Raw genomic sequence first — 20,604 nt, 5'->3', positions numbered from 1 at the left:
CAGCCTCTGAACAAAGTGTGCTGGCAAACTACAACTGTTTCCCCTTTTGAAGCGGAAAGGTGTTTAATCTCTCAATGGATCTGGCTAAATTTACTATAGAATGAAGTGTGCATGCACACGAAAGCTCATACCAATAACGAACTTAGTTGGTCTCTTAAGGTGCTACTGGAAGGAATTATTTTATTTTGCTATAGAATAATTGCAGGTTTAAAAAAAACCCCTGATTTAAAAAGTTACTGATTAGTGGGTGTGCTGGGTTTTAGCTGCCAAAAGAATTAAAGAAGCTGGTGACTGGAGGGTGGAGGCTTTAGTGGGTGGTTTAAGATCATACCTGATGCTGGCTCTGTGTGTGTGTGTGTGTGTGTGTGTGTGTGTGTGTGTTTTGAGAGGTACAAGCCTTGGGGCATTTTCTTCTTCCAAACACAGCTGCTTCAACACACATCAAATACTACTAGTACAATGCTGCCAGTTCCTTGGATTTGCTGACACATCTGAGAAAGCAGCTGTAACTCACACCCACTACTAAGCACTATGTAGCAGGCAGGTTTTCCTTTCACTATTTCTTGCTGAAAAATGAAGCAGGTTGCTTGGGCTGGCACTGATGCTTGAGATTGAAATTGAAGTTCCTCCCTTTGCCAGACATATCAGGATGGAGGAAATGGCCTCCGTTTCCTTAGTTGGCTGACTTCCTTCTCACACCAGACCCAGGCAGCAGCACCTCCTATGGCAGCCTCAGAGCTTGCCAAAGGGTCCTTCCCTCAAGTACAGTACACACCTGTTGACATACAGGAAGCATGTCTTATGTGATGCTCAGTGCACCTAGCAAGTTTTTCACACACACCCCTCCGCTGCACACACAAAAATGCAAATCAGACCTGGGTTTGTGAACTCTCTTTATTGGAGGTTATTTTTTTCTTTAAAGTCTCGGTCCACAAATCCAAAGTATGTTTAACTGTTGCAGCACACAAACAAGCTTCAGGTCTCTCTTGGCCAGCAATGTGCAGGGAGGAGCTTGTGAGAGCAACCCCCCTCGTAATAGTAATGACTGCAGACTTCAGAATTTCTATACAAAATATAGAGCATTTTATACATAGCTTGCATGGGACATGCTGCAAGGATAGGAACTCAAAAGAGGAATTTCAAAAGGAAGCAGAACATCTCTAGAGTTTGTGTAAAAATCAGGCATAGATATGTTGAGAAGAAAAACCAAGAACTTCTCCCTACTTTTCAGTCTCAAATACAGCCTTCCCTAACTTGATGTTTTTGACTACAACTCCCATTAGCCACAGAAGTTGTAGTCCAAAATACTGAGAGGCACCCAGTTGGGAAATACAATTGCCCCCGTGATTCCATGAATGATTAATTTTATTTCAGGCCTATTTTGTACCTCCCCAATGCTCCTCATCCTTATAAGGTGACGGTAAATGTGGAGCATATCTACATGACAAACTTTCATACAATTTAAGCAATATATTGCTGCTTACCCCCAAAGACTTGAGGGATCTGTAGTTCAGATAGTGAAGAGATGCCTATATACTTTCCTGTGGTTCTCTGGTAGTTAGAGTGTGATGGCACCTAAGCCAGTTTTACATCAGCCTCAGCCATGTAGATACACCTTTGGTGTAACTGCAGAAACAAAGTAAAACTAGGTGTTTTGTAGAAAGAGGACAACACTGATATGAAAGAGTGGTGATAGTCTTAGGAAAATGCAAGCAACAACTTCAACCTTAATGCTACAAGACTGAGGCTGAAACCCTGAACCTACTTTGGATAACTAAATCCCACTGGGGTTCACAGTATTAAAATAGCCCAATAGTATGTAGGACTGCAGCCAACCAGAGTCCTTAGGTCTTTCCTGAGGTGACCCCCTGAACCAGGATATTCTTTGCTCCCTCTCGCCACCATAGCCACATTTCTGCCAAGAAGCCTGTCTGAAAAGGAAAAATTGGTTCAATTAAACTGAAGTTAAGTTGATGAGAAGTGAGTACAAGTTTGAGCTTAAAAGCTTAACTCTTCCTGTGAAAAAACAAACCACTGGACAATTCTTCTCTGTCTCTTTGTTTAGTAAATATAATTCCATGCTGCCTTTTCGCAATCTACTAAAATTCATGCAACAGAAAAAACAGTAATTCCATGAGAAGGAAGTCTTTCTTTATCAGGGGAGAGGAACCCTGTTTCTTCCCATTTAGTAATAAGCTCTCACCTCCAAAAGCTAGCTTGGTAGTTGCTGTTCTGAAGGACAACAAGGATTGCACTCTGAATTGCTAACAGCAGACACGGATTCTAATGAGGGCAGGGTTTAGAAAGGCACTACTGCACTTTCTGTACACTGAGGGCATTGGGAAGACCAACAACACAGAAAACACAATCAGTACAAGAAAAGGGCTGGCAAAATATAAAACCATTAGGAATCTGTAATACCTTCATAGTAAAGTAAACCTAGTAATGGGAGCCACTTGAGGTAGTGGCATTAACAGGATGCTGTACAAAACCTGCTAGCGTCCTCTAGAAAAATGGGTAAAATACAGCTCAGCATGTGTGCAGAAATATACAGAGGGGAATAATACTTGCACCGGTATAAAAATATACACCATCCTTGAACAACAGCAATGCAAATGGATACAAAATAATTCCAAAAAAAGGAACAAGTTTACAAAAAGGACATGTTTAAAATCTATAAAATGATAAAAGCCAAGTTTTCCTTCAAATGTCCAGCCTCACATGAAAAAGGACACGAAACAGGCTGACATACAGAAACGTTCATTCAGAGTGCTGGTGCATGCACCAGAGACATGCAGGCCTGCAACCACCTTCAATGCACAGTACTGTGCTGGATGGAAGACGAGATGCAGATACATGGAGTGGGGCTGGAGTGATATTCCTGATTTTGCCACTCGCCATCTGCTTTTCAGTTCAGTGATGCCATGGGTGCACTTACCAAGAGGCACCCCCTGCACTCACCAGTTCATTGCTGGAAGCACAGAAAGTCCATATCCAAGAAAAGCTAAAAAGTATCATGTTACATGAAGCAGTACTGATTGCCAGCTGGACTACCAGGAGACCAAATTTGGCATGTGGAGAACAGATGTAAGCAGCAAGTGGATGCGTCCCAAAATGATGTGTAGGTGTGCCCCAAAGACTCTTACTTAAACCTACTTATTTAAACTCGACTGACCTTAACGGCTACAATTTCTGTCCAAGCTTTATTATGCTATGAAAAGTGTGTGTGTTATGCTTGAGAGCCAGTTCATGCAGCTGCCCTGCTCGTGGTGCCTGCTGTGGCTCAGAGAACTGGTTAACTCGTTCTCCGCAAGCACACACCACCCGTTTTGCACGCCACACTTGAAGAGTGGTCTGACTGGCGCTGGGCAAAACTGCAGATTCTGCTTGAGACAAACAAGCCAGTTGACCCCGCCTTAACCAAAGGGAAGGGAACCGCCATGGGCAGTAGAGGAAAAAGACAGCCACCACAAGGAGGGGCGATTGTATGCAACAGTTTTAAACCAGGGGACCAGAGAGGTTATGTGCCTGATGCCTTGCTCCCTTTCGGCTTTCCCGAAGGTGGTTTCACACAGTCACACACTTTCACTAGAAAACTTGCAATGAGACTCACATGAAACAGTTCAATGTGCATTCCACTGTCCAACCACTTAAAATAAATAGCATTGAAACAGCAAAGTGGGATCTCAGTCCCACATGAGTTTCAGCACAGGCTGATTGGAAAAGAACTCAGATGGTGATGAGAGAAAAGCAGAGTCATGAATTCTTGACTTGTGGAAGAGGACAGAGAAGCCCCCTTTCCGAGGGACCCACATTACATTCTCCTACTGTTTGGACTGGAGTTTAAGAGAACAAATGTATGGACTGGACTCTCTTCTGCCACTTGATCCCTGGAGAAACAAAGACGTGGAACCTTCTGTGGCCTCCTCTGCCAAAACGAAAGCAAGAGGGTGACAAGGCAGTTGAAGGAAAGGGCAAAGAACCCTCCTCACCCATACCCCCCCCAAAGCAATCCAACTATCGTTTCATGTCCCTCAAGAGTTCCAGGATAGGAGAGCGAAACAAGAAGAGCAGAAGCAGACACCCCAACCCCAACTCATGATCTGAACCACAATCCAACCCACTTCTTTCTCTCAAGAAAGTCTTGTTGGCTCCCGATGCTGTCTGTCTGGCACAGAGTCATTTGGAATGATTGGCTGGCGAGAGCTTTCAATATGGAGAATGTAGCTGCGACAGCACTGCCTGCCTCCAGAGGACAGTTTCTAAGTTTCCGCCATTAAGTGCAAGGTTCCTTGTAATACTGTACGTCTCCCAATGAAAATGCTCTGGATTCTCTGACAGCAGGGGGAAGGGGAAGCAGGGAAAAGCACAGCATTAAGGCTGACAATGACTGAAAAGGAGAGGAGGGCCACTCCCCACACCATGGGACTTTCAAACAACGCAACATTTGGCCATGGAACTCAAGTGCCATACATCCTCTTCGCTTGTGGCAAAACGTTATACCCGTCATTTTGCAGAGAAGTCCGTTCCTTCCTTTTGGCAGTTTCGAGACAGATGCATCTCAGTTCACACACTTTTTGGTCGGTATCTAGGAAGTGCAGCAGACCAGTGGTGGGGTCGCCCGGGAAAGAGAGTTCGGGTGGTCTCTGATTAGTTCTCCCCATGGTCCTCTTCCACCCATGCCACAATCTTTCCCTCCCACCCAGGGATGATGTCGTCGTCATGGAAAACCTGTGAGAAAAGCAAAGCGAGAGAAACTCGTTAACAAAATGAGGGTACGTGCAGATGTTCCTGTGCCAAGAGTCACCAAGGCTAGCGGTTCTTGCAAGTTTGAGTGGATTGAAGTTTCTTCTCCCTAAGCACGTCTCAGGATGTGTTTTGAGCAGCCACCTGCTGGCATGGCGCAGTGGCTAAGAGAGCCAGCTGCATGTCAGGAGTCCTCAGTGCAAATGTTATCTCAGCCATAAACCTACCAGGTGACTTTAGGGTAAGGATGGGGACCCTCAGACTCAGGAACCAAATGCAGCTCCTCAAGCATCTGTATCTGACCCTCAGAACTCTCCTCAGTCCCCACCCCTCAGTATCTCTGCTTTGCACCATCCTTGAGTGTCTGGGGCAGGGGTCTGCAACCTTTAAGACAAAAAGAGCCACTTGGACCCGTTTCCGAAGGAAAAAAAACTGGGAGCCGCAAAACTCGTCATTATAAAAATAACTTTTTTGTCACTTTTTTATTATTTCTTTGTTTGACCCCTCAGAATTACTCCTCCTTATAGAAATAAACGTTAAATTAACAAGTTACCTTTTTGTGTATGTGTGTTCTTCACTCCCCTTCAAAACAGTGACCAGCGTACATGCCCCCTTTCAATGCAGTGACCAGCGTACATGCCCCTTACAATGTAGCGGGCGGGAAGGTGACGTCGGGACGGTGCGTGACTAACGTACGCACCGCCCCATGCGACGTCACAGCCAGTACAGTGCCCGCCGCAGTGGGGAGTGCCGGGGCGCACAATGCGCCTCCTCCCCTCGCTAGTATCCACCCCGGAGCCACGGCAAAGGTGTAAAAGAGCCACATGCGGCTCTGGAGCCGCGGGTTGCAGACCCCTGGTCTGGGGGCTAGTGCAGGACATGCCTGAACTCTTATAATGCCTCTTGCTTGCATGGGTAGAGGAGAGAGAAAGAACGTATGTGCATGCGCAAACTAGCCTGCTGTACAAAGATAAAATTTGCATTTGTTGCTCTGCCCATGCCCAACACTGGCATGCGGCCCTCGGAAGGCTTTCCAGGAGGGAATGTGGCCCTCAGGATGGAAAGGGTACCCTATCACTGCTGTAGGGCAAGCTGCTCTTTTCAACTCTGTATCTGGATTCCTATGAGGGATCAAAAGGCCACCCTCATGTTGACAGTCAAATGGTTATCCCAGTGAGCCCCAACACTATTAACGTTTTTCCTTTTCACGGGGTGATCCTGAGACACGATGACATGCCCACGCCCTCACACAATGAAGCCCATGGCAGCAAGGGGGTAGGTGGGCCAGAGCTGAGCTCCTCCAAGCACAAGCACAATTCTCTGTTCACCGCACTCAGATTCACCTGTAAAAACCGAGAGCCAGAAAGTCACTCCTTTTTAAGGTGCAAGCGGATTATTTTGCACATTCTGGGGAATCTCACAAGTTTTGCACCAGAAGGCTTATTCTGCAAGCTTGCAGGATGATCAGGGCCTTGTAAGCTCAGAGAAATTGCAGGTCCTTGCCCTACATGACAGCCTAACCTCCTTTAGCTATTACAGTTACATCACCCAAGCCAAGCGCTGCAGAAACCTGTCCTTACCAGCCAAATCAAACAGGACAAGTTCCCAGATCTTTGGCACTCTTATTGGTTGGGTGACATTCATCAGCTGATTTGTCTGGAGACTTCACTTTCTGCCTATATGCTCTTAGAGGGCGGCTGCTGAATAGTCAGGTTGCTTTTATGCAACATTCTTCAGTTGTACTTTAAGGTTGAATGATTTACCCACATGACACCCCACACCTGGGCCAACCCTAGCCTTTCTGCCTCGGGACTTCCACGCAACAGGACACAGGCCAAGCATGAGAATACAGAGATGAAAAAGAGTGACCACATGATTAGGGATGGAGGAATATGTCAAATTCAGTTTCCCTCAATTTCCCATTTTTCCAACCTTAAATTCAGCTCTCCTCGTTTCTGCAGCAATTTGAAATTATTTTTTAATCCTCATGCAAATTGGTCAATGGTTTAGGGCAGGTTTCTCCTAATAAAACACATTTTTGTACGCACTTTCCCCCAATATATTTTGCAAGCAATTATAACTAACTTAATGCATTTTTGTATTTTTCATTAATTTGTAGTGACTTTCCCCTAATGCATGCATTTTTGCACAGGTTGGAAAGCCTCCATCGCAAAATTCAAAGAAGTGTAGATTTCAAAGGATAGCAGTGTTTCAGTTTGTGTATTAGTTCATGTCAGGGAACTGACATCAGAGGCACGGGAGAAGGAGAGGGTCTCTGATTCTGCAGGAGAAGGTCCCAGCGCTAGGGGGAGACTCAGCTGGGAAGGAGGGGAAGAGAATGAGTGTAACACCAGGGATCCAGGAGAGCAACGGGACAGGGAGGTGCAGGGGCTCCAGGACTCTTCGTTGGAAGTTAGCGAGGAGAGCCCAAGCACCCCGCTACCCACGCCCACCCTGCGCAGGAGACTCCCGCGCAGTGAGAGGCGGAGACGATTGGGCGTCAAACAACTCTTATGTTGGCAGCGCTTTAAGAAACGCCCACAGACAGATTCTACGAGTGACTAAGGGCAGCCACGCTGAGATGGGCTGTGCAGTCCGGAGGGTTTAACCAGGCAATCCGATGCTCAAACGGGGCAGGATTACGCATGAGTAACTCCCAACCACTACAGTTCGAGAAGTGTTTATTAAGAAGTCTTTCACTGGGATGCAAACAAAATTGAACTTCTCCCCCATCCCCACACACAACCAACTGCAATTTTGCCACTCTCTACAAGTGGGCATGTCACACATTAACTGTGAGCGTAAGTCCTAATGAGAGGCTATTACATACCTCCTCTTTTACTGTGCCAAATTCTGGATCTAGGGCTTTGAAGTGGTAGCGATGTGTTCCTTCCCGATCAATAGCTGCTTTGAAGTCCCTTAGAGTCACCTCACCTAACCTGCACAGACACAAGAGTAGGAAAGAGGTAGAGCCAGCCTCACTGTCAGCTTGTGGCAAGAATGACACAGGGACCCTTGGGTGCAGTGGCTGTTGCAGTGCATGCTGGGAGAAAGAACATGCCACAAAGGCACAAATTCTGACTTAAGTCCCCCCATGACAGAGACACGATGCAGGGCTGCCAGCCTCACCTCTTTGGTATGTTCACCATGAAAGGTGTGAGGGAGCGATCCGTGAAGTAGAGCACTTTGGTGCAGGCACTGCTGCTCATTGCAGGGGTGCTGTGAGAATGAGGCAGTTCTGCAAAGACAGACGGACTCAGTTAAATTATAGCCCTCCAACTCTAAAAGAGAAGCTAGAGAAGGAAAACGTGAGAGCTCACCTAACATCAAGGGCTAGAGACCCCACCCTGACAGAAATCTCTCTCTCTGTTTGTGTACACACACACACACACACACACACACACACACACACTTCACACCTCTACAGAGTTTGTCACCAATAGCATTTAGGGACAACACCAGTGGATTAGACCCCAGGCCACACAACACCTCTCCCACAACAGCAACATCCTGCTTGCAGTCTCTGGAGTCACTGGCAATAATCCAGCCAATGATAAAATCAAGAATCCTGTTGTTGTTTTGCAGTCTCAAAGCACAACTCCTGCTATGCCTCCACTGGCCCCAAAACTAACACTACTTCTGATGTGGATAAGCAGAGAATTGGCATGGGGAGAAGCTGCAGGCACACCTGCCTATCAAGGGTTACACAGCACATACATCTCTCCCTGCTTTTGGAATAGTCATGCAGGTGTACGTCCCTCATGCTACATCTATGCTGTTTCCAACAAACTGGATGTGGGAGGAGGGTTTGGGATTCAACAAGCCAATTTGTCCAGGAACATGAGGCAGCTTTATTCCTGTCTGCCACTGCACACAACTCACAATCTCCAGTGTAGGTAGGGGTGAGCATGGATCAGGCAGGTACAGATGCCAGCTATGCCTGAACTTCTCCGGTCTAAAGGCTTGGCTTGTTACCAGCCTAAGAATTCTCATAATGCAAAAACTCTTCTGTTTTATAGATGCAATGCAATGATGGCGGGGAAGGCCACCCAGAATGAGATAGGAGATGCCCAATTTTTTAAAATCCAGCTGCAATGACTGGGGACCAAGGCAAAGAGAGGCACCACTGCCAACTGTGACCACTAGATGGCAGAACCTGTTTGCAGTAAGACACTGCAAGGCCTCAGAGAATAAGGTGGTGTTTTCTGCTTGGTGTTAAGAGTAAATATTAATTGGAGTTGTTCATTATTTATGCTGCAGTAGTGTCCAGAGACCGAAGCAGTCTGCTTTGTGCCAACAACTGCACCTTGGCAAGCTCTTAGTTTCAAGTGAAGCTGGTGAAAGAAACAGTCCAAGGCAAAGGAGCGAGTAGGAGGGTGAGCAGGTCTAGGGAGAGAGTGAGGAGGAGCAAGACCTGCCCAGATTTCCCAAAGCATCCCTGCTAAACAGCCTCTGTTCCAGAGTATCTGGCAGCTCCTCCAGATTTATTCTGCATTTGTCCCAATTTGCTTGCACAAAATCTACACTGAGGTTAGACAAATGAGCATTTGTTCTGATTTGTCTGCGGGGCAGTATTATTATTATTATTAGTTTATTTATACCCCGCCTTTTTGCCGTAATGGAACTCAGCGCAGCTTACAGATAAAAACAAGAATTGCTAAAAACATAGAAAGAGCAATAATTAAAAAAACAATTAAACATGAATAAAATTATAACTATATACACATATAAAACCTGTTCAAAGCATACAAATAATTACAATAAAAACAGCACAGCACCAGCCCTTTCAATAAAGCAGCCAGTTCCCAAAAGCCTGTTGGAACAAGATGCTCTTCACCTGCCAGTGGAAGAACAGCAAGGAGGGAGCCAGTCTAGCTTTTTTAGGGAGGGAGTTCCACAGTCTGGGAACCAAGAAGGTTATACCAGTATGTTAATGAACATCCATCAGAATTTGCTTGCAAGGTGTTTACACGCCTTCCTGTTAACCATTTGTCCATCCTACACTTTCCAGAGATATTTCCCCATCACTTTCCTAACCACAAAAGGTCCATTCTTTTTTGGAAGTGGAGTGCTAGAGCGACAAGAGCGCTTGAATGCACTTGAACGGTGCAACTCTGCTTTTCTGGAATGTAACTGAATCCTTCCCACAAAATACTGACAGTCTAGACCTGAAGCAGGACATTTCCGTCTGGAATGAGAGAACTGCACTCACTGGAGTTGGAGGGCCAGGACTCTCGGTACTCGTTCGTGGCGTGGCCGGCAGGTGATTTTCCTTGGATCTAGAGGGGGAAACCAGAAAGAAACTCTGTACATGCTCATAGGCACATTATTATTATTACTATTAAGATTTCAGGACTGAGCCCTGGCATCACAAATAGGTTCTGGAGTTGGGAATCCAAGGACAGAAATGACTTGCAAATTGTCTCTTCTTGTTGAAGAAGAAGAAGAGTTTGGATTTGATATCCCGCCTTTCACTCCCTTTAAGGAGTCTCAAAGCGGCTAACATTCTCCTTTCCCTTCCTCCCCCACAACAAACACTCTGTGAGATGAGTGGGGCTGAGAGACTTCAAAGAATGTGACTGGCCCAAGGTCACCCAGCAGCTGCATGTGTAGGAGTGGAGACGCGAACCCGGTTCACCAGATTACGAGTCTACTGCTCTTAACTACTACACCACATTGTTGCTCCTGGAGAGTCTTGAAGAATCTACTTTAAAGCTCTGACAGAAGGGCCTACTTTTACTATTCCAATGCAGGGCAACCATTTACCGGTTCTTGCATTGCTGAGCTGAGCAAACATCACAGAGGCTCAGGAGACTTGAGGGCTTGAGAGGCAAGGCAGGTTTGCCTGCCGAGTAGCAGCTACAACCGCGAGGGGCTCCATCTTAAAGGTCAGCAGAGAGGAAAACAACAGATGGGTTAAACTGATTAAAGGACCATGCGCAAGTGTGCGCACCAATTGGGACAAAGGGAGCATGTGCCGCTGTAATGTCAGCATGAGCCTGCTCAAAAATGACCCCCGCCAAGGACAGCATCCAGTGATGTGAGCGACTGAAAAGCCCTACAGCAATGGCAGCAGCTGGCGGCCCTTTAGCCGTTTCACAGCTTGTGACAAAGTCGCCCTCAAGGCTTCCTAGAGGAGGAACCTCGAAGGGGACAGCGGCAAGAGGCCTGTTAAAGGAGGGAGGGCGCAGCAAGCTTGTGAGAGTCAGGAGCAGGAACCAACACTCCCATCTCCTTGGACATATTTGCCTGGCGTAATATAGCCCAGCTGCAACTAAGCCGTGAAGCCTGAAATTGACACACCACAAAACGCAAGATCAAAGCCAAGACTCCTAAATCCCAGACACATCCCAGGCAGTGCCTGGAAAAGCATTCGTTTTTGGTGGAGCTAGTGCTTTACAACAGCATGCATCGCTACGTCCCCTACCTCAAGAATCCCTCCAGGGTGAATCAGGCGGCTGCAAACTCCCCCTTTGTCACAATGCAAGTCTCAACCCATAACAGTCTCACACAGTGCTTTTTCTAGGACTCCAGAAAGTAGTGCACATGCCCTGAACTTAGCCTACAGCTGCTGGAGCATGCATGGCAGAAGGAGGGGCTCATAGCAGAGATGATGATGATGATAATAATAATGTACTTTATTACCCCCTCTTCACTGTAAAGTGTCATGGGCACATGGTCTGTCCATGCAGGGCAAAGGCGCTTACGGAGAAGTGACTCCTCCAGGCCCCATGTGCAGGTAAACCCACAAGCCACAAATGGTGCAGAAAGAGGCAACATCGCCCCAGCATGACCCAGGAGCGCCTCTTACCCTCCTCTCTTGCCTCTTCTGCATCTCCATGCGGTGCAGCCTCTCCATCAGGCTGGAGATGCCCTGCTCCAGGCTGTCGATGGTATGGTGCTGGGGGTCGTGGCCGCTGAAGCTGTTCCGCAAGCTGCGCAGGGCCTCGCGCACCAACTGCAGGTCGTTGGTCTGTCCAGGAGATCAGGAGAGATCAGGAGGAAGCAAGCCTGGCTTCTCTGAGAGGCTCTGCCCTGCAATACCCCTGAGCCCTTCCAGCAGGTGGCTTGCAAAGCCTCCATGGAGCCCCAAGAGAAGGAGAAAGAAGTAACTTACCCCTCTGTGTGCTGTAGAAGCAGCTCCTTTTCCTGACGTCTGCAGGAAGCCGTTGCTCTGAGAGCCGTGATTGCTGTAGACTATCACCTGGTTGGCGTGAAAGAAAGAAAAACTTTTGTGGCCACAGGCAAGGAGACAGAGCTAAGAATGGATTACAGACCCAGCCTCATTTGCCACCATATTCTGGGGGTCTTCCACAGTGAAGGCAGAAGATTTATAGAGGAGCGAAGTCCATTTTTGGAAGCACTTTCATGAAGTGGTCCTGCAAGTTTGTAGCAGAAACCAGCTGTACATTGTGTTTATTGGCTGGTGTCCACGCTGTCACCACCTCCCAAATTCCCAGAGCAGTTTTGCACATTAAAAATAATTAATAACGCTTCAAATGAGTACATGTGATTTTCTTTTCTTTTTTTAAGCCAGAGAATCCACCATCATTTTTAGGGGAGGTCTCACAACAGAGCAAGAGTTCAATTTGCTGATACGCACATCAGTCATTTCAGTTTCAGAGCTAGGTGGTAGCTAAGCTCAATCCTCAACTCTTTTTCTCTTTTCTATTACATCTGTTTCCATCCAATGATGCTGCTGCAGCTGCTTCCAGTCTAACTGCAGTGTAATCAGAGGTTATTATTATTATTATTATTATTATTATTATTATTATTATGCTGGAACAGCAAAAAGCCACACTTGCAAAAGGCAAACAATGAAGTTCTGCTGCTGTTTCACACACCTCTTTTGCATCCTTCTTCATACACTGAGCCAACAGAGCTTCTTTGTGCTCCAGCTCTCGCTCCAGCTCCGCCTGCATGCAGAAGAAATGGATCAGCAAGCAACACAACCAAGTGGCCTGGGACATGAACGGGGACTGGTGGCGGCAGCAGGGCAGGGGGGGGGTGCCGGTACCTGGTGATAGCTGGCCTCGGAGAGCTGCCGCAGCATCTCCTCCATCTTGGCCTGGTGCTGGTGCAAGTGCCGATCCTTCTGGCTCAGCTCCTTCTGCAACACAGTGGGAATTGGGGTCATCAGCAGGGGAAGGAGGCTTGCACTGGATGGGAGCAAAGTTGGGGGGCAAAGGTCAGCAGAGGCCACGCAGCTGTTGCTACACGGCTTTCTTCGGAGAGGAAAGATCAGCTGGGCACCCAGCACACTGGGCTGCCTGGATAATGGAGAGACTCAGTAGCACAACCCAGCTACAGGTAAGGGAATGGGAGAGAGGCAGAATTATAAGGGCACGTGAGGAGGATTTCCCAGTTACACTGCAAGTGTGATCTGGGCAGTATGTCCCCTCTCAACCCCAGAGAGGAAGGAAGATTTTCTTACTTTGTATTCGGCGAGAAGTTGATTCCGCTCTTCTACTTTCCTCTGTAGATCAGCCTGCATAAGAAACAACTGAATAGTGAGCTAGGTGTGCTGTTTGCACCCCCTGGCTCTGGAGACCCAGTGCAACACTCTACAAAATGTGCCATGACACACACAGAGGCCCCTGTTGTTCCCTGGCCCTTCCTTGGGCACTGACGCTTCCTCCATTTTGAATTTACAGGGTGGCTCTAGCTCAGCTCTGAAGCTAAAGCAGCCCTGGCTGTGAAGTAAAGGATTTACAGGTCTGCGCCATCCTTTACCGCCAAGTACACTAGGGAAGCCATTCTCCCTTCTCACTAGACGAAGTGATTTTGGAAAATGCAAATAGCTACATACATCGATCCCTCAGGAAGAGAATGGGCTACAGAAGGCATTAATTAGGCCACTGAGCTGTAGCAATGAAATTTCCCCCAAGCAGTCTTGTTACGGCTGGTCTCCCAACTCCCCACAAGCCTGCCCTCTCACCATATTAATTTACAGCATTTTTAACAGTCACGGCTTCCCCCTAAGAATCCTGGGGACTGTAGTTCATTCCTCACAGAGCTTCAATTCCTAGCACCCTGAGAAACTCCAGTTCCCAGGATTCTTAGGGGGAGGCCACATGCTTTAAATGTATGGCATGGAACTCCCCTACAGGAACACAGGGAGTTGCCTTATGCCTGCACACAATTACTTGTGCACTTATCCCAGTATTGTTTACTCTGACTTGTTGTGGCTCTACACACACACACACACACACACACACCCCGGAGAGGCTAATGATTCAATCTGGAACCATCTGCAGGAAAAGTGCATGCTCTCCCGCTACAACTGCTCCCACAAGTCCCATGAGCTTCAGTTTCCAGAGAGGAAACCTCACCTGTGACGCTGCAACACAAAACGGCCACTCACATTTTGGCTATGCAGTTCCTCCTTGTCCATGTTTGCTCTAAGCAACTCTTGCTTTATCTGAAGAATCAGAGCATCCTGTTGGGCCAACCGCTGCTGCAAGGCATCCTGGGGAAAATAAAACGCACCCACTTCAGGCTGCCATCCTGGAACATTTGCTAGGAAGCAAGTATAATTGCACTCAGACTTACTTCTGAGGAAATGTGCAGTGTAAAGAACCTACAGACTTAAATGTGAAGAGAAAAGGAAGGGAGGTGCAGAAGGCAAGAGCACAGTGGCTACAGGAAGAGAACTACGCAGGCCAACCCAGGTGAACTGTTTAGACCAAACTCCAGGATCTCACCACACTCCAGCCAGCAGTCAGCATCTCAAAAGGTATATCTGTCCCCAGGGCTGCTCAGGCAGCTGAAGTGATAAAAATATGGGCAAAAATATGTGCCTTTGGAGGTTCTTTTGTGCGGCCCAGAGTCAATTCCTACGGCCACCACTCAGTGACCACCTACACAATCCATGAAGGAGAAGCTACCATTGTGTCTTCAAGTGAGCAGAACTATACAACACTCACCTAGGAGTACCCTAGTGCCCACTCAAAGATGTAAACATCTACCAGGGCTGAAAAGCTGAGAACGTAACATTCAGAGTATCACTATATGAAGATTCTCAATCCTAATCTCTGTAGCAGAGATAGGGAAGCTGTGACCATCCCGATATTATCGATGCAACATGTACTGTAGCCTGGTAGGATCTGAACTGCTTTACCAAAATTGCCTTTAATTCGGGCATAGATATTGTTTGAGACACTTGTTTTGAGGGCTGCTAGTAGACCAAATAAAGATCTCAAAATACTTAAACCATAGCAAGACACATGTAGTAAAATGAATGTGAAACATGCATGCAATTTAAAGCCTAATGGCCCGGGGAATACCATGGGATTTGAGCTAGCTAAGCTCTGAGAACCACATTGCCCTGCAATCCTGCTGTATCTGCCCAAGCCAGGATACATTTCCACAACTCTCCCTTCGTGTTTCTCACAGGTTTCCTCCTCCAGCAACATCAGGTGAGGAGGCAGAACTAAAAATACCTCTTGCTCTGGAGCTGATTATCACATGGCCGGGATATAAACAAGCTGAAGGCATCCAAGCACAGCACACAGATTTGTTGCAGATTCCTCAGATGTGTGTTGTACGCCTAAGAATGAGTACACTGATCCATTAAGCAACAACCTTCACCTTCAGAAGACAGATTCGTGCAACCATTTCCTCAAAGCAAGCACTGACTTTTTAAACTGCCGTGCAGAGGGGATGTGACTGTTTTTGACCAATGAGTGTTGACTGCAGAGCCCATTGCTTGGTAGACCCTTTCAAATTGCCTACTTCCACTTGATCCTCAGCACTTTTCAAATGGCAAAGGCAGCATTTATTAGGGAATCACTGATTGTTCTTTCAGTCCACCCAGAATGACCTGTCCTCAGATCTGGTTAAATGTTTTAGCTCCTTACAGTCAATAATCTAATTTTTAAGTATCAGGTTCATGTACTGTCACATATTGTTCTACATTCTTTTTTTGCCAGCATTTTTTTTTGGGGGGGGGGCGGTAGGGAATCACAATTTAACATTTTTAGAGGTCGATGTGACCAGGCCCTGGGATTTTCCCAGTCTTGCCTATTCAGTTTGTCCTTTGGAAACTGAATAACAAAGAAGAAGCTGCCTCTAACCCTACAAACTGCTTGCAGAAACCCACATTAACGTCAAGAGTACTTGCAATCAGACACATAAATCAGTTTTTGCACATTCAGCACAAATGCAAATGCTCCTCAAATCGCCTTCACATTTTCTCCAGCTATTCTTCACATTTTAATTTCCCTCTGGACAATCCACCAACTGGGAAATGGCAAGCGCGCTAGGCAGCCGGGGGCGGGGGGTATAGAGTGCTACCAAAAAGACACATTCCTTGGGGGAGTCCTGATGGAGAGAGGCATTTAGACAGGTAACACTTATCTTCCTGGTTGGAGTATCTCCCCCCCTTACCCCGCCATATATCCCAATGTGAGAGATCTTCAGCTACAAACATCTGCGTACATTTGGATAGGCAGGTGGGGATTGATGTGTATTACAAAATGTTCAGAAGTGGTCCTGTTGGGGTGAAAAACTTGCAAGCAGAATTCAAGGTTCAACACCTCCAGTTGGTTGCTTTTAAAACTCTGCACTGCTCACAGAGAGAATGAAAGTTGCGAGTCCGTTCCAGACATTGCTAGCGGTTTAGATCAGGGGTCAGCAAAAATTTTCAGCAGGGGACTGGTCCACTGTCCCTCAGACCTTGTGGGGGGCCAGACTATATTTTGAAAAAAATAATATGAACAAATTCCTATGCCCCACAAATAATCCAGAGATGCATTTTAAATAAAAGCACACATTCTACTCATGTAAAAACACGCTGATTCCTGGACCATCCGCGGGCTGGATTTAGAAGGCGATTGGGCCAGATCTGGCCCCCAGGCCTTAGCTTGCCCACCCATGATTTAGATTCTCAGATGTGCAAAAGAAGATTCTTTGAAAAGCAAGCATGACCCAACATTAAGGTTGGGTGAGCCATTTCTGCACTTCTTCCCCAATCACGCCAAACTGCAACAATAGGCCTTAGCCAATATTTTAAACTTTATTGTCTCACCTTTACCCCTTGCAGGCTTCTTGCTTCTTGCTTGTGCCTCTGCAACTCTTTCTGCAAGTTGAACAAAGTGAGGTTGCAATGACATCCTGATGTCACTGTCTCAAAATCAATGCTGCCTCTCCCACCTCCCTTCACTGCTCATCCTCCCCCCCCCCTGAAAATGTTTTAAAGAAACCCTCTTTCATGCTTGAAAATCAAATGGAATTTTGTACAGGACCTGTTTTAATGAGCCTGAAGGAACCAAGAAGAAATCAATGCCTGAATGAATGCCCCCCTGGGCACCGCCTGCTCCCTTAAGGACTCGACATTAAACGGGAAACGGGAAAAACCGACAATCCCTCAAAATCTCTCTTTCGGCCCAGTGCTGAGCATGTAGCTTCCAGTGAGAGTCCTGGGCTCGCTGCCAACTTCTGCATGGGCCCCAGATGAGACAGACATGACAGAATTGCCTTTTCCTGAGCTGCTTTCATCTTGCCAATGAAAGTGTGAATACACTTAGACATGGCTAGAAATCTTAACTAATGCCCCCATTAGTTCTCCAAATACAGCGTAACTTTTCAGCGTTAAGTAGGCTTCAAGAACACCTTGCAGAGTTAGGCTTCTCTTAGTTGCTGAAGAAAGGATGTTGTTAACAGGGGAGAAAAGGAGAGGGTGCAGAAATTTGGGCAACCAGAATCACACGATAAAAGGGGAGAATTAACTACAGAAAGCCATGAATGCAGTAAAGCCCAGTGCAGAAGTATAGCCCACACAGTTGTCCATGGGAAAACCTGAAAACACATGGGGAACTTAAGCTTTATGTTAAGAAATTTGTAAAGAGCTCTCGTGGGATATACCATATTTTTCGCTCTATAACACGCACCTGACCATAACACACACGTAGTTTTTAGAGGAGGGAAATCCGTAGGCATGCCACCCGTAGGCATTCCCTCCATAACACGCACAGACATTTCCCCTTACTTTCTAGGAGGAAAAAAGTGAGTGTTATGGTGCAAAAAATACGGTAATTTCTAGTGCTAGGCATGCTCCCTCACTGCAGCTGGTTCCCACAGTCCAGGTCTGGTTGTTGCCAAGGGATGCGGTTGCTGATGACCAGAACTGAAGTGGTTCAGGATGAGCATGGTCTGTGCAGTTTGCATGGTTTGCTTCCCTCAGTGAATGCAAGGGCATCCTGAGGGGGCAGGAGCGGGGGCGGGGGATATCTGTGTTTCCCCAGGACATGTCCCTTGTCCCTTGTTATGCTTTATAGCCCTTGATCCCACACTTGGGATAGCCCCACACTGAAAATTTGTAATGGTTTGGATTTGCATGTTAGACCCCCCCCCCAAAAAAAAGCCACCGTTTCCCTGCATGTAGCATTCAACTCCTCCTGTGTAAACACAAATGACCCAGTGAGAACTTTTAAAATGCAATCAGATGAAAGCTTCCCATCTCACAGACACTCCCAACAGTTAGGTATATATCCTGTACTTGACCATCAGGTCCACTAAGCGGCTTGCAAAATGCAAAAGTAAATACTGTATTTTTCACTCTATAAGACGTACCAGACCACAAGACGCACCTAGTTTTTGGAGGAGAAAAACAAGAAAAAAAATATTCTGAATCTCAGAAGCCAGAACAGCAAGAGGGATCGCTGCGCAGTGGAAGCAGCAATCCCACTTGCTGTTCTGGCTTCTGGGATAGCTGCACAGCCTGCATTCGCTCCATAAGACACACACACATTTCCCCTTATTTTTTAGGAGGGAAAAAGTGAGTCTTATAGAGCAAAAAATACAGTAAGTAAATTCAAACCTCTTGGGCCTCCCCTTGTCTGAAACAATTGGTGGATGATGCTTCCTATATGGCAAAGGCAAGGGTAGTCCAAAGTCCAGAACTAGAGCAAAATGCCCATTTCCAGGTAACTACCCTGTGATGTTTTGTTGGGTCTGTTACTGTTACAAGTAAGAATTCCCCAAACCATCTAAGTAATCTTACAGGTTTATAAAGGAGCAGGCGGTCTTTCAGGCAACCTGGTACCAAGTTGTTCAGGGCTTTATAAGTTAGCTACCAGACCCTGAACGTGGCTCAGTAGCTGGTGCCCCAGGAACCTCTCCCTTGCATCCTGTCTGCCTCTTCTTACCTTCAGCTCTTGATTCTCCTCCATGCTCTGATCCAGACGGCTTCGGACTATGATCTGAAGGCAAAGTATTGCAATTATTTACCAGTGCCTGCATAGAGATACTACACACAAAGAAGATTCTCCGGAGAAAAAGCCTTTCCGACTTACCAGCTGCTCTTCAGGGCAGGCATCTTGTTCGCAAAGGACAAACAGTCTTTCCTGCTCATCCTCAGGTAACGACCCATTGAGCAGCAAGGCCTGGCAAAGCAACAAAGGCAAAGGGAAAGGCCCAATCAGAGACCTCCATGGAAACGCGCCAGAGAGAAATTCAATCCCGTCTGGAAAGGCCCTGTCTGGGATGTGCAACCTTGTCTGTTTCAGCAACTGGTGCCCAACAGCACAAAAACTGGATTCTGTCCTCAGATGACATTAAAAGCGGTATTTGGACACAAGGGAAAGCAGTAAGAGTGCTGCTTTTGGCAGACTGCTAAGGCCCTTTTGGAGTCAAGTCCTCAAAGTCGTAACAGTATAAACAGCAAGCTTAGTTTCCCAAGAGATATCTATTTTAACTTGAACCTGAGTATGGATAAGTGCTGTTTTGGACAGACGCAATTCTAGCCCTGTGAATTAAGACTGTAATTATTCCCATTCCACAGACCTGAGCATGAAAACAACTATAGGAGACAGAAGCTGACAGGAGTTAAGATATGGAAGATGCAAAGCAAATAGTCTTTACTTTGCAGGCTGAATTTTTGTTTTACTTAGATCCCACAGAGAGCACTGGAAAGCAACACTGCTGTCCAATGGCAGGGACAGTCCAACTGAGATTCGGCAAGGCTAAACTCCGAAGTTGGCAGAATGTGTGTGATATATAACCAAGGGAGAGGCAACCCTGGCAGAATGCCAACCTCATACATATTTGCATTCCCTATGCCAAGAGCTCCCAAAGTTTGCCCAGCAAGATATCCAGTCGGGACCAACCAGGGAGCTGCTACTGTCCTGCTTCCCAAAGAAACATGCTAAGCCCTGGGCCTTCAATCAAACCCTCGTGAACTAGAGGCTTTAAAGGGGAAAATTGACTATTCAGATCCAATTTCCTGGACAGTGGGATCAGCTGCCTCCTCACTTCTCCTGGGAGACACGATGCCAGGCAGCTGCTGCCCCGAGTACCAGCTGCCTCCCGTTGGCTCCCGGAGCATGAAAAACCAGAGAAGGGAGTGCGTGATCTCAGAGGGTACAGTGAGCAATCGATTTTCAGCAGGGCACCAAGCAGCCCTGCTTGCTTTTTGAGCCTTTTGTGTCTCCCGTTCACTGCCGGCTGCAAATGCACCCTCCTGCCCGCCCTGTTTGATGCTGCCAACACAATGCTGCCTTTGTGCACTCATACATAAACATTTACAATTCAAAACCAGCACAGTTCCCAGAGCAGAAAATGCTGGTGCTCGAGAAAGTACAGAGCCTTTAGCAGAAGGAACAGAGCACTTGACCTCCAAGCAGAGCAGCGAGGAGGAGGAGGGTGGGTCACGTAACCAGGGAGGGGTCAGAGGTGGAGGAACAAACCGGTCAGGAAGAAACACTATCTCTCATCATTGAAGCAAGGCTTCTCACAAGGCAAATAAACTCAGTCCTTTAGAAGCCTTAGATGGAAACCTGTATTCTAGCATTTTTATCAGCTGTTGATCTGATGAAGTTATTGTCCCCTTTTCTCTATGGTTTTTATTGTGTATCTTCT

The 20,604-nt window shown here is 46.8% G+C and overlaps 1 protein-coding gene across 8 annotated transcripts in view; it reads right to left on the bottom strand.

Annotated features, from left to right (window-relative positions):
• Nucleotides 1-4,596: 4,596 nt before the first annotated feature.
• DIXDC1 (DIX domain containing 1) overlaps nt 4,597-20,604 on the bottom strand; it is an 84,732-nt gene continuing 68,724 nt past the window's right edge. For 7 of the 8 annotated variants that reach the window (XM_082200983.1, XM_082200981.1, XM_082200982.1 and 4 more), the window contains 13 exons: nt 19,041-19,130; nt 18,894-18,947; nt 16,775-16,825; nt 14,111-14,215; nt 13,181-13,234; nt 12,764-12,856; nt 12,591-12,662; nt 11,864-11,950; nt 11,558-11,719; nt 9,959-10,025; nt 7,876-7,984; nt 7,577-7,685; nt 4,597-4,731 (listed from right to left, as the gene is read on the bottom strand). In XM_082200983.1, coding sequence (XP_082057109.1) covers nt 4,651-4,731; nt 7,577-7,685; nt 7,876-7,984; nt 9,959-10,025; nt 11,558-11,719; nt 11,864-11,950; nt 12,591-12,662; nt 12,764-12,856; nt 13,181-13,234; nt 14,111-14,215; nt 16,775-16,825; nt 18,894-18,947; nt 19,041-19,130 — 1,134 coding nt within the window. In that variant the 3' untranslated portion in view covers nt 4,597-4,650. Of the gene's footprint in view, nt 4,732-7,576; nt 7,686-7,875; nt 7,985-9,958; nt 10,026-11,557; nt 11,720-11,863; nt 11,951-12,590; nt 12,663-12,763; nt 12,906-13,180; nt 13,235-14,110; nt 14,216-16,774; nt 16,826-18,893; nt 18,948-19,040; nt 19,131-20,604 lie in introns of all 8 variants that reach the window. The other variant, XR_014214019.1, reaches the window with a different exon arrangement.

Source organism: Podarcis vaucheri (genome assembly GCF_965113315.1).
Source record: "Podarcis vaucheri genome assembly, chromosome: 15".
Classification (NCBI taxonomy): Eukaryota; Metazoa; Chordata; class Lepidosauria; order Squamata; family Lacertidae; genus Podarcis; species Podarcis vaucheri.
The sequence above is the reverse complement of the archived record's forward strand: the minus strand, read 5'-3'. Positions and strand labels throughout refer to the sequence as shown.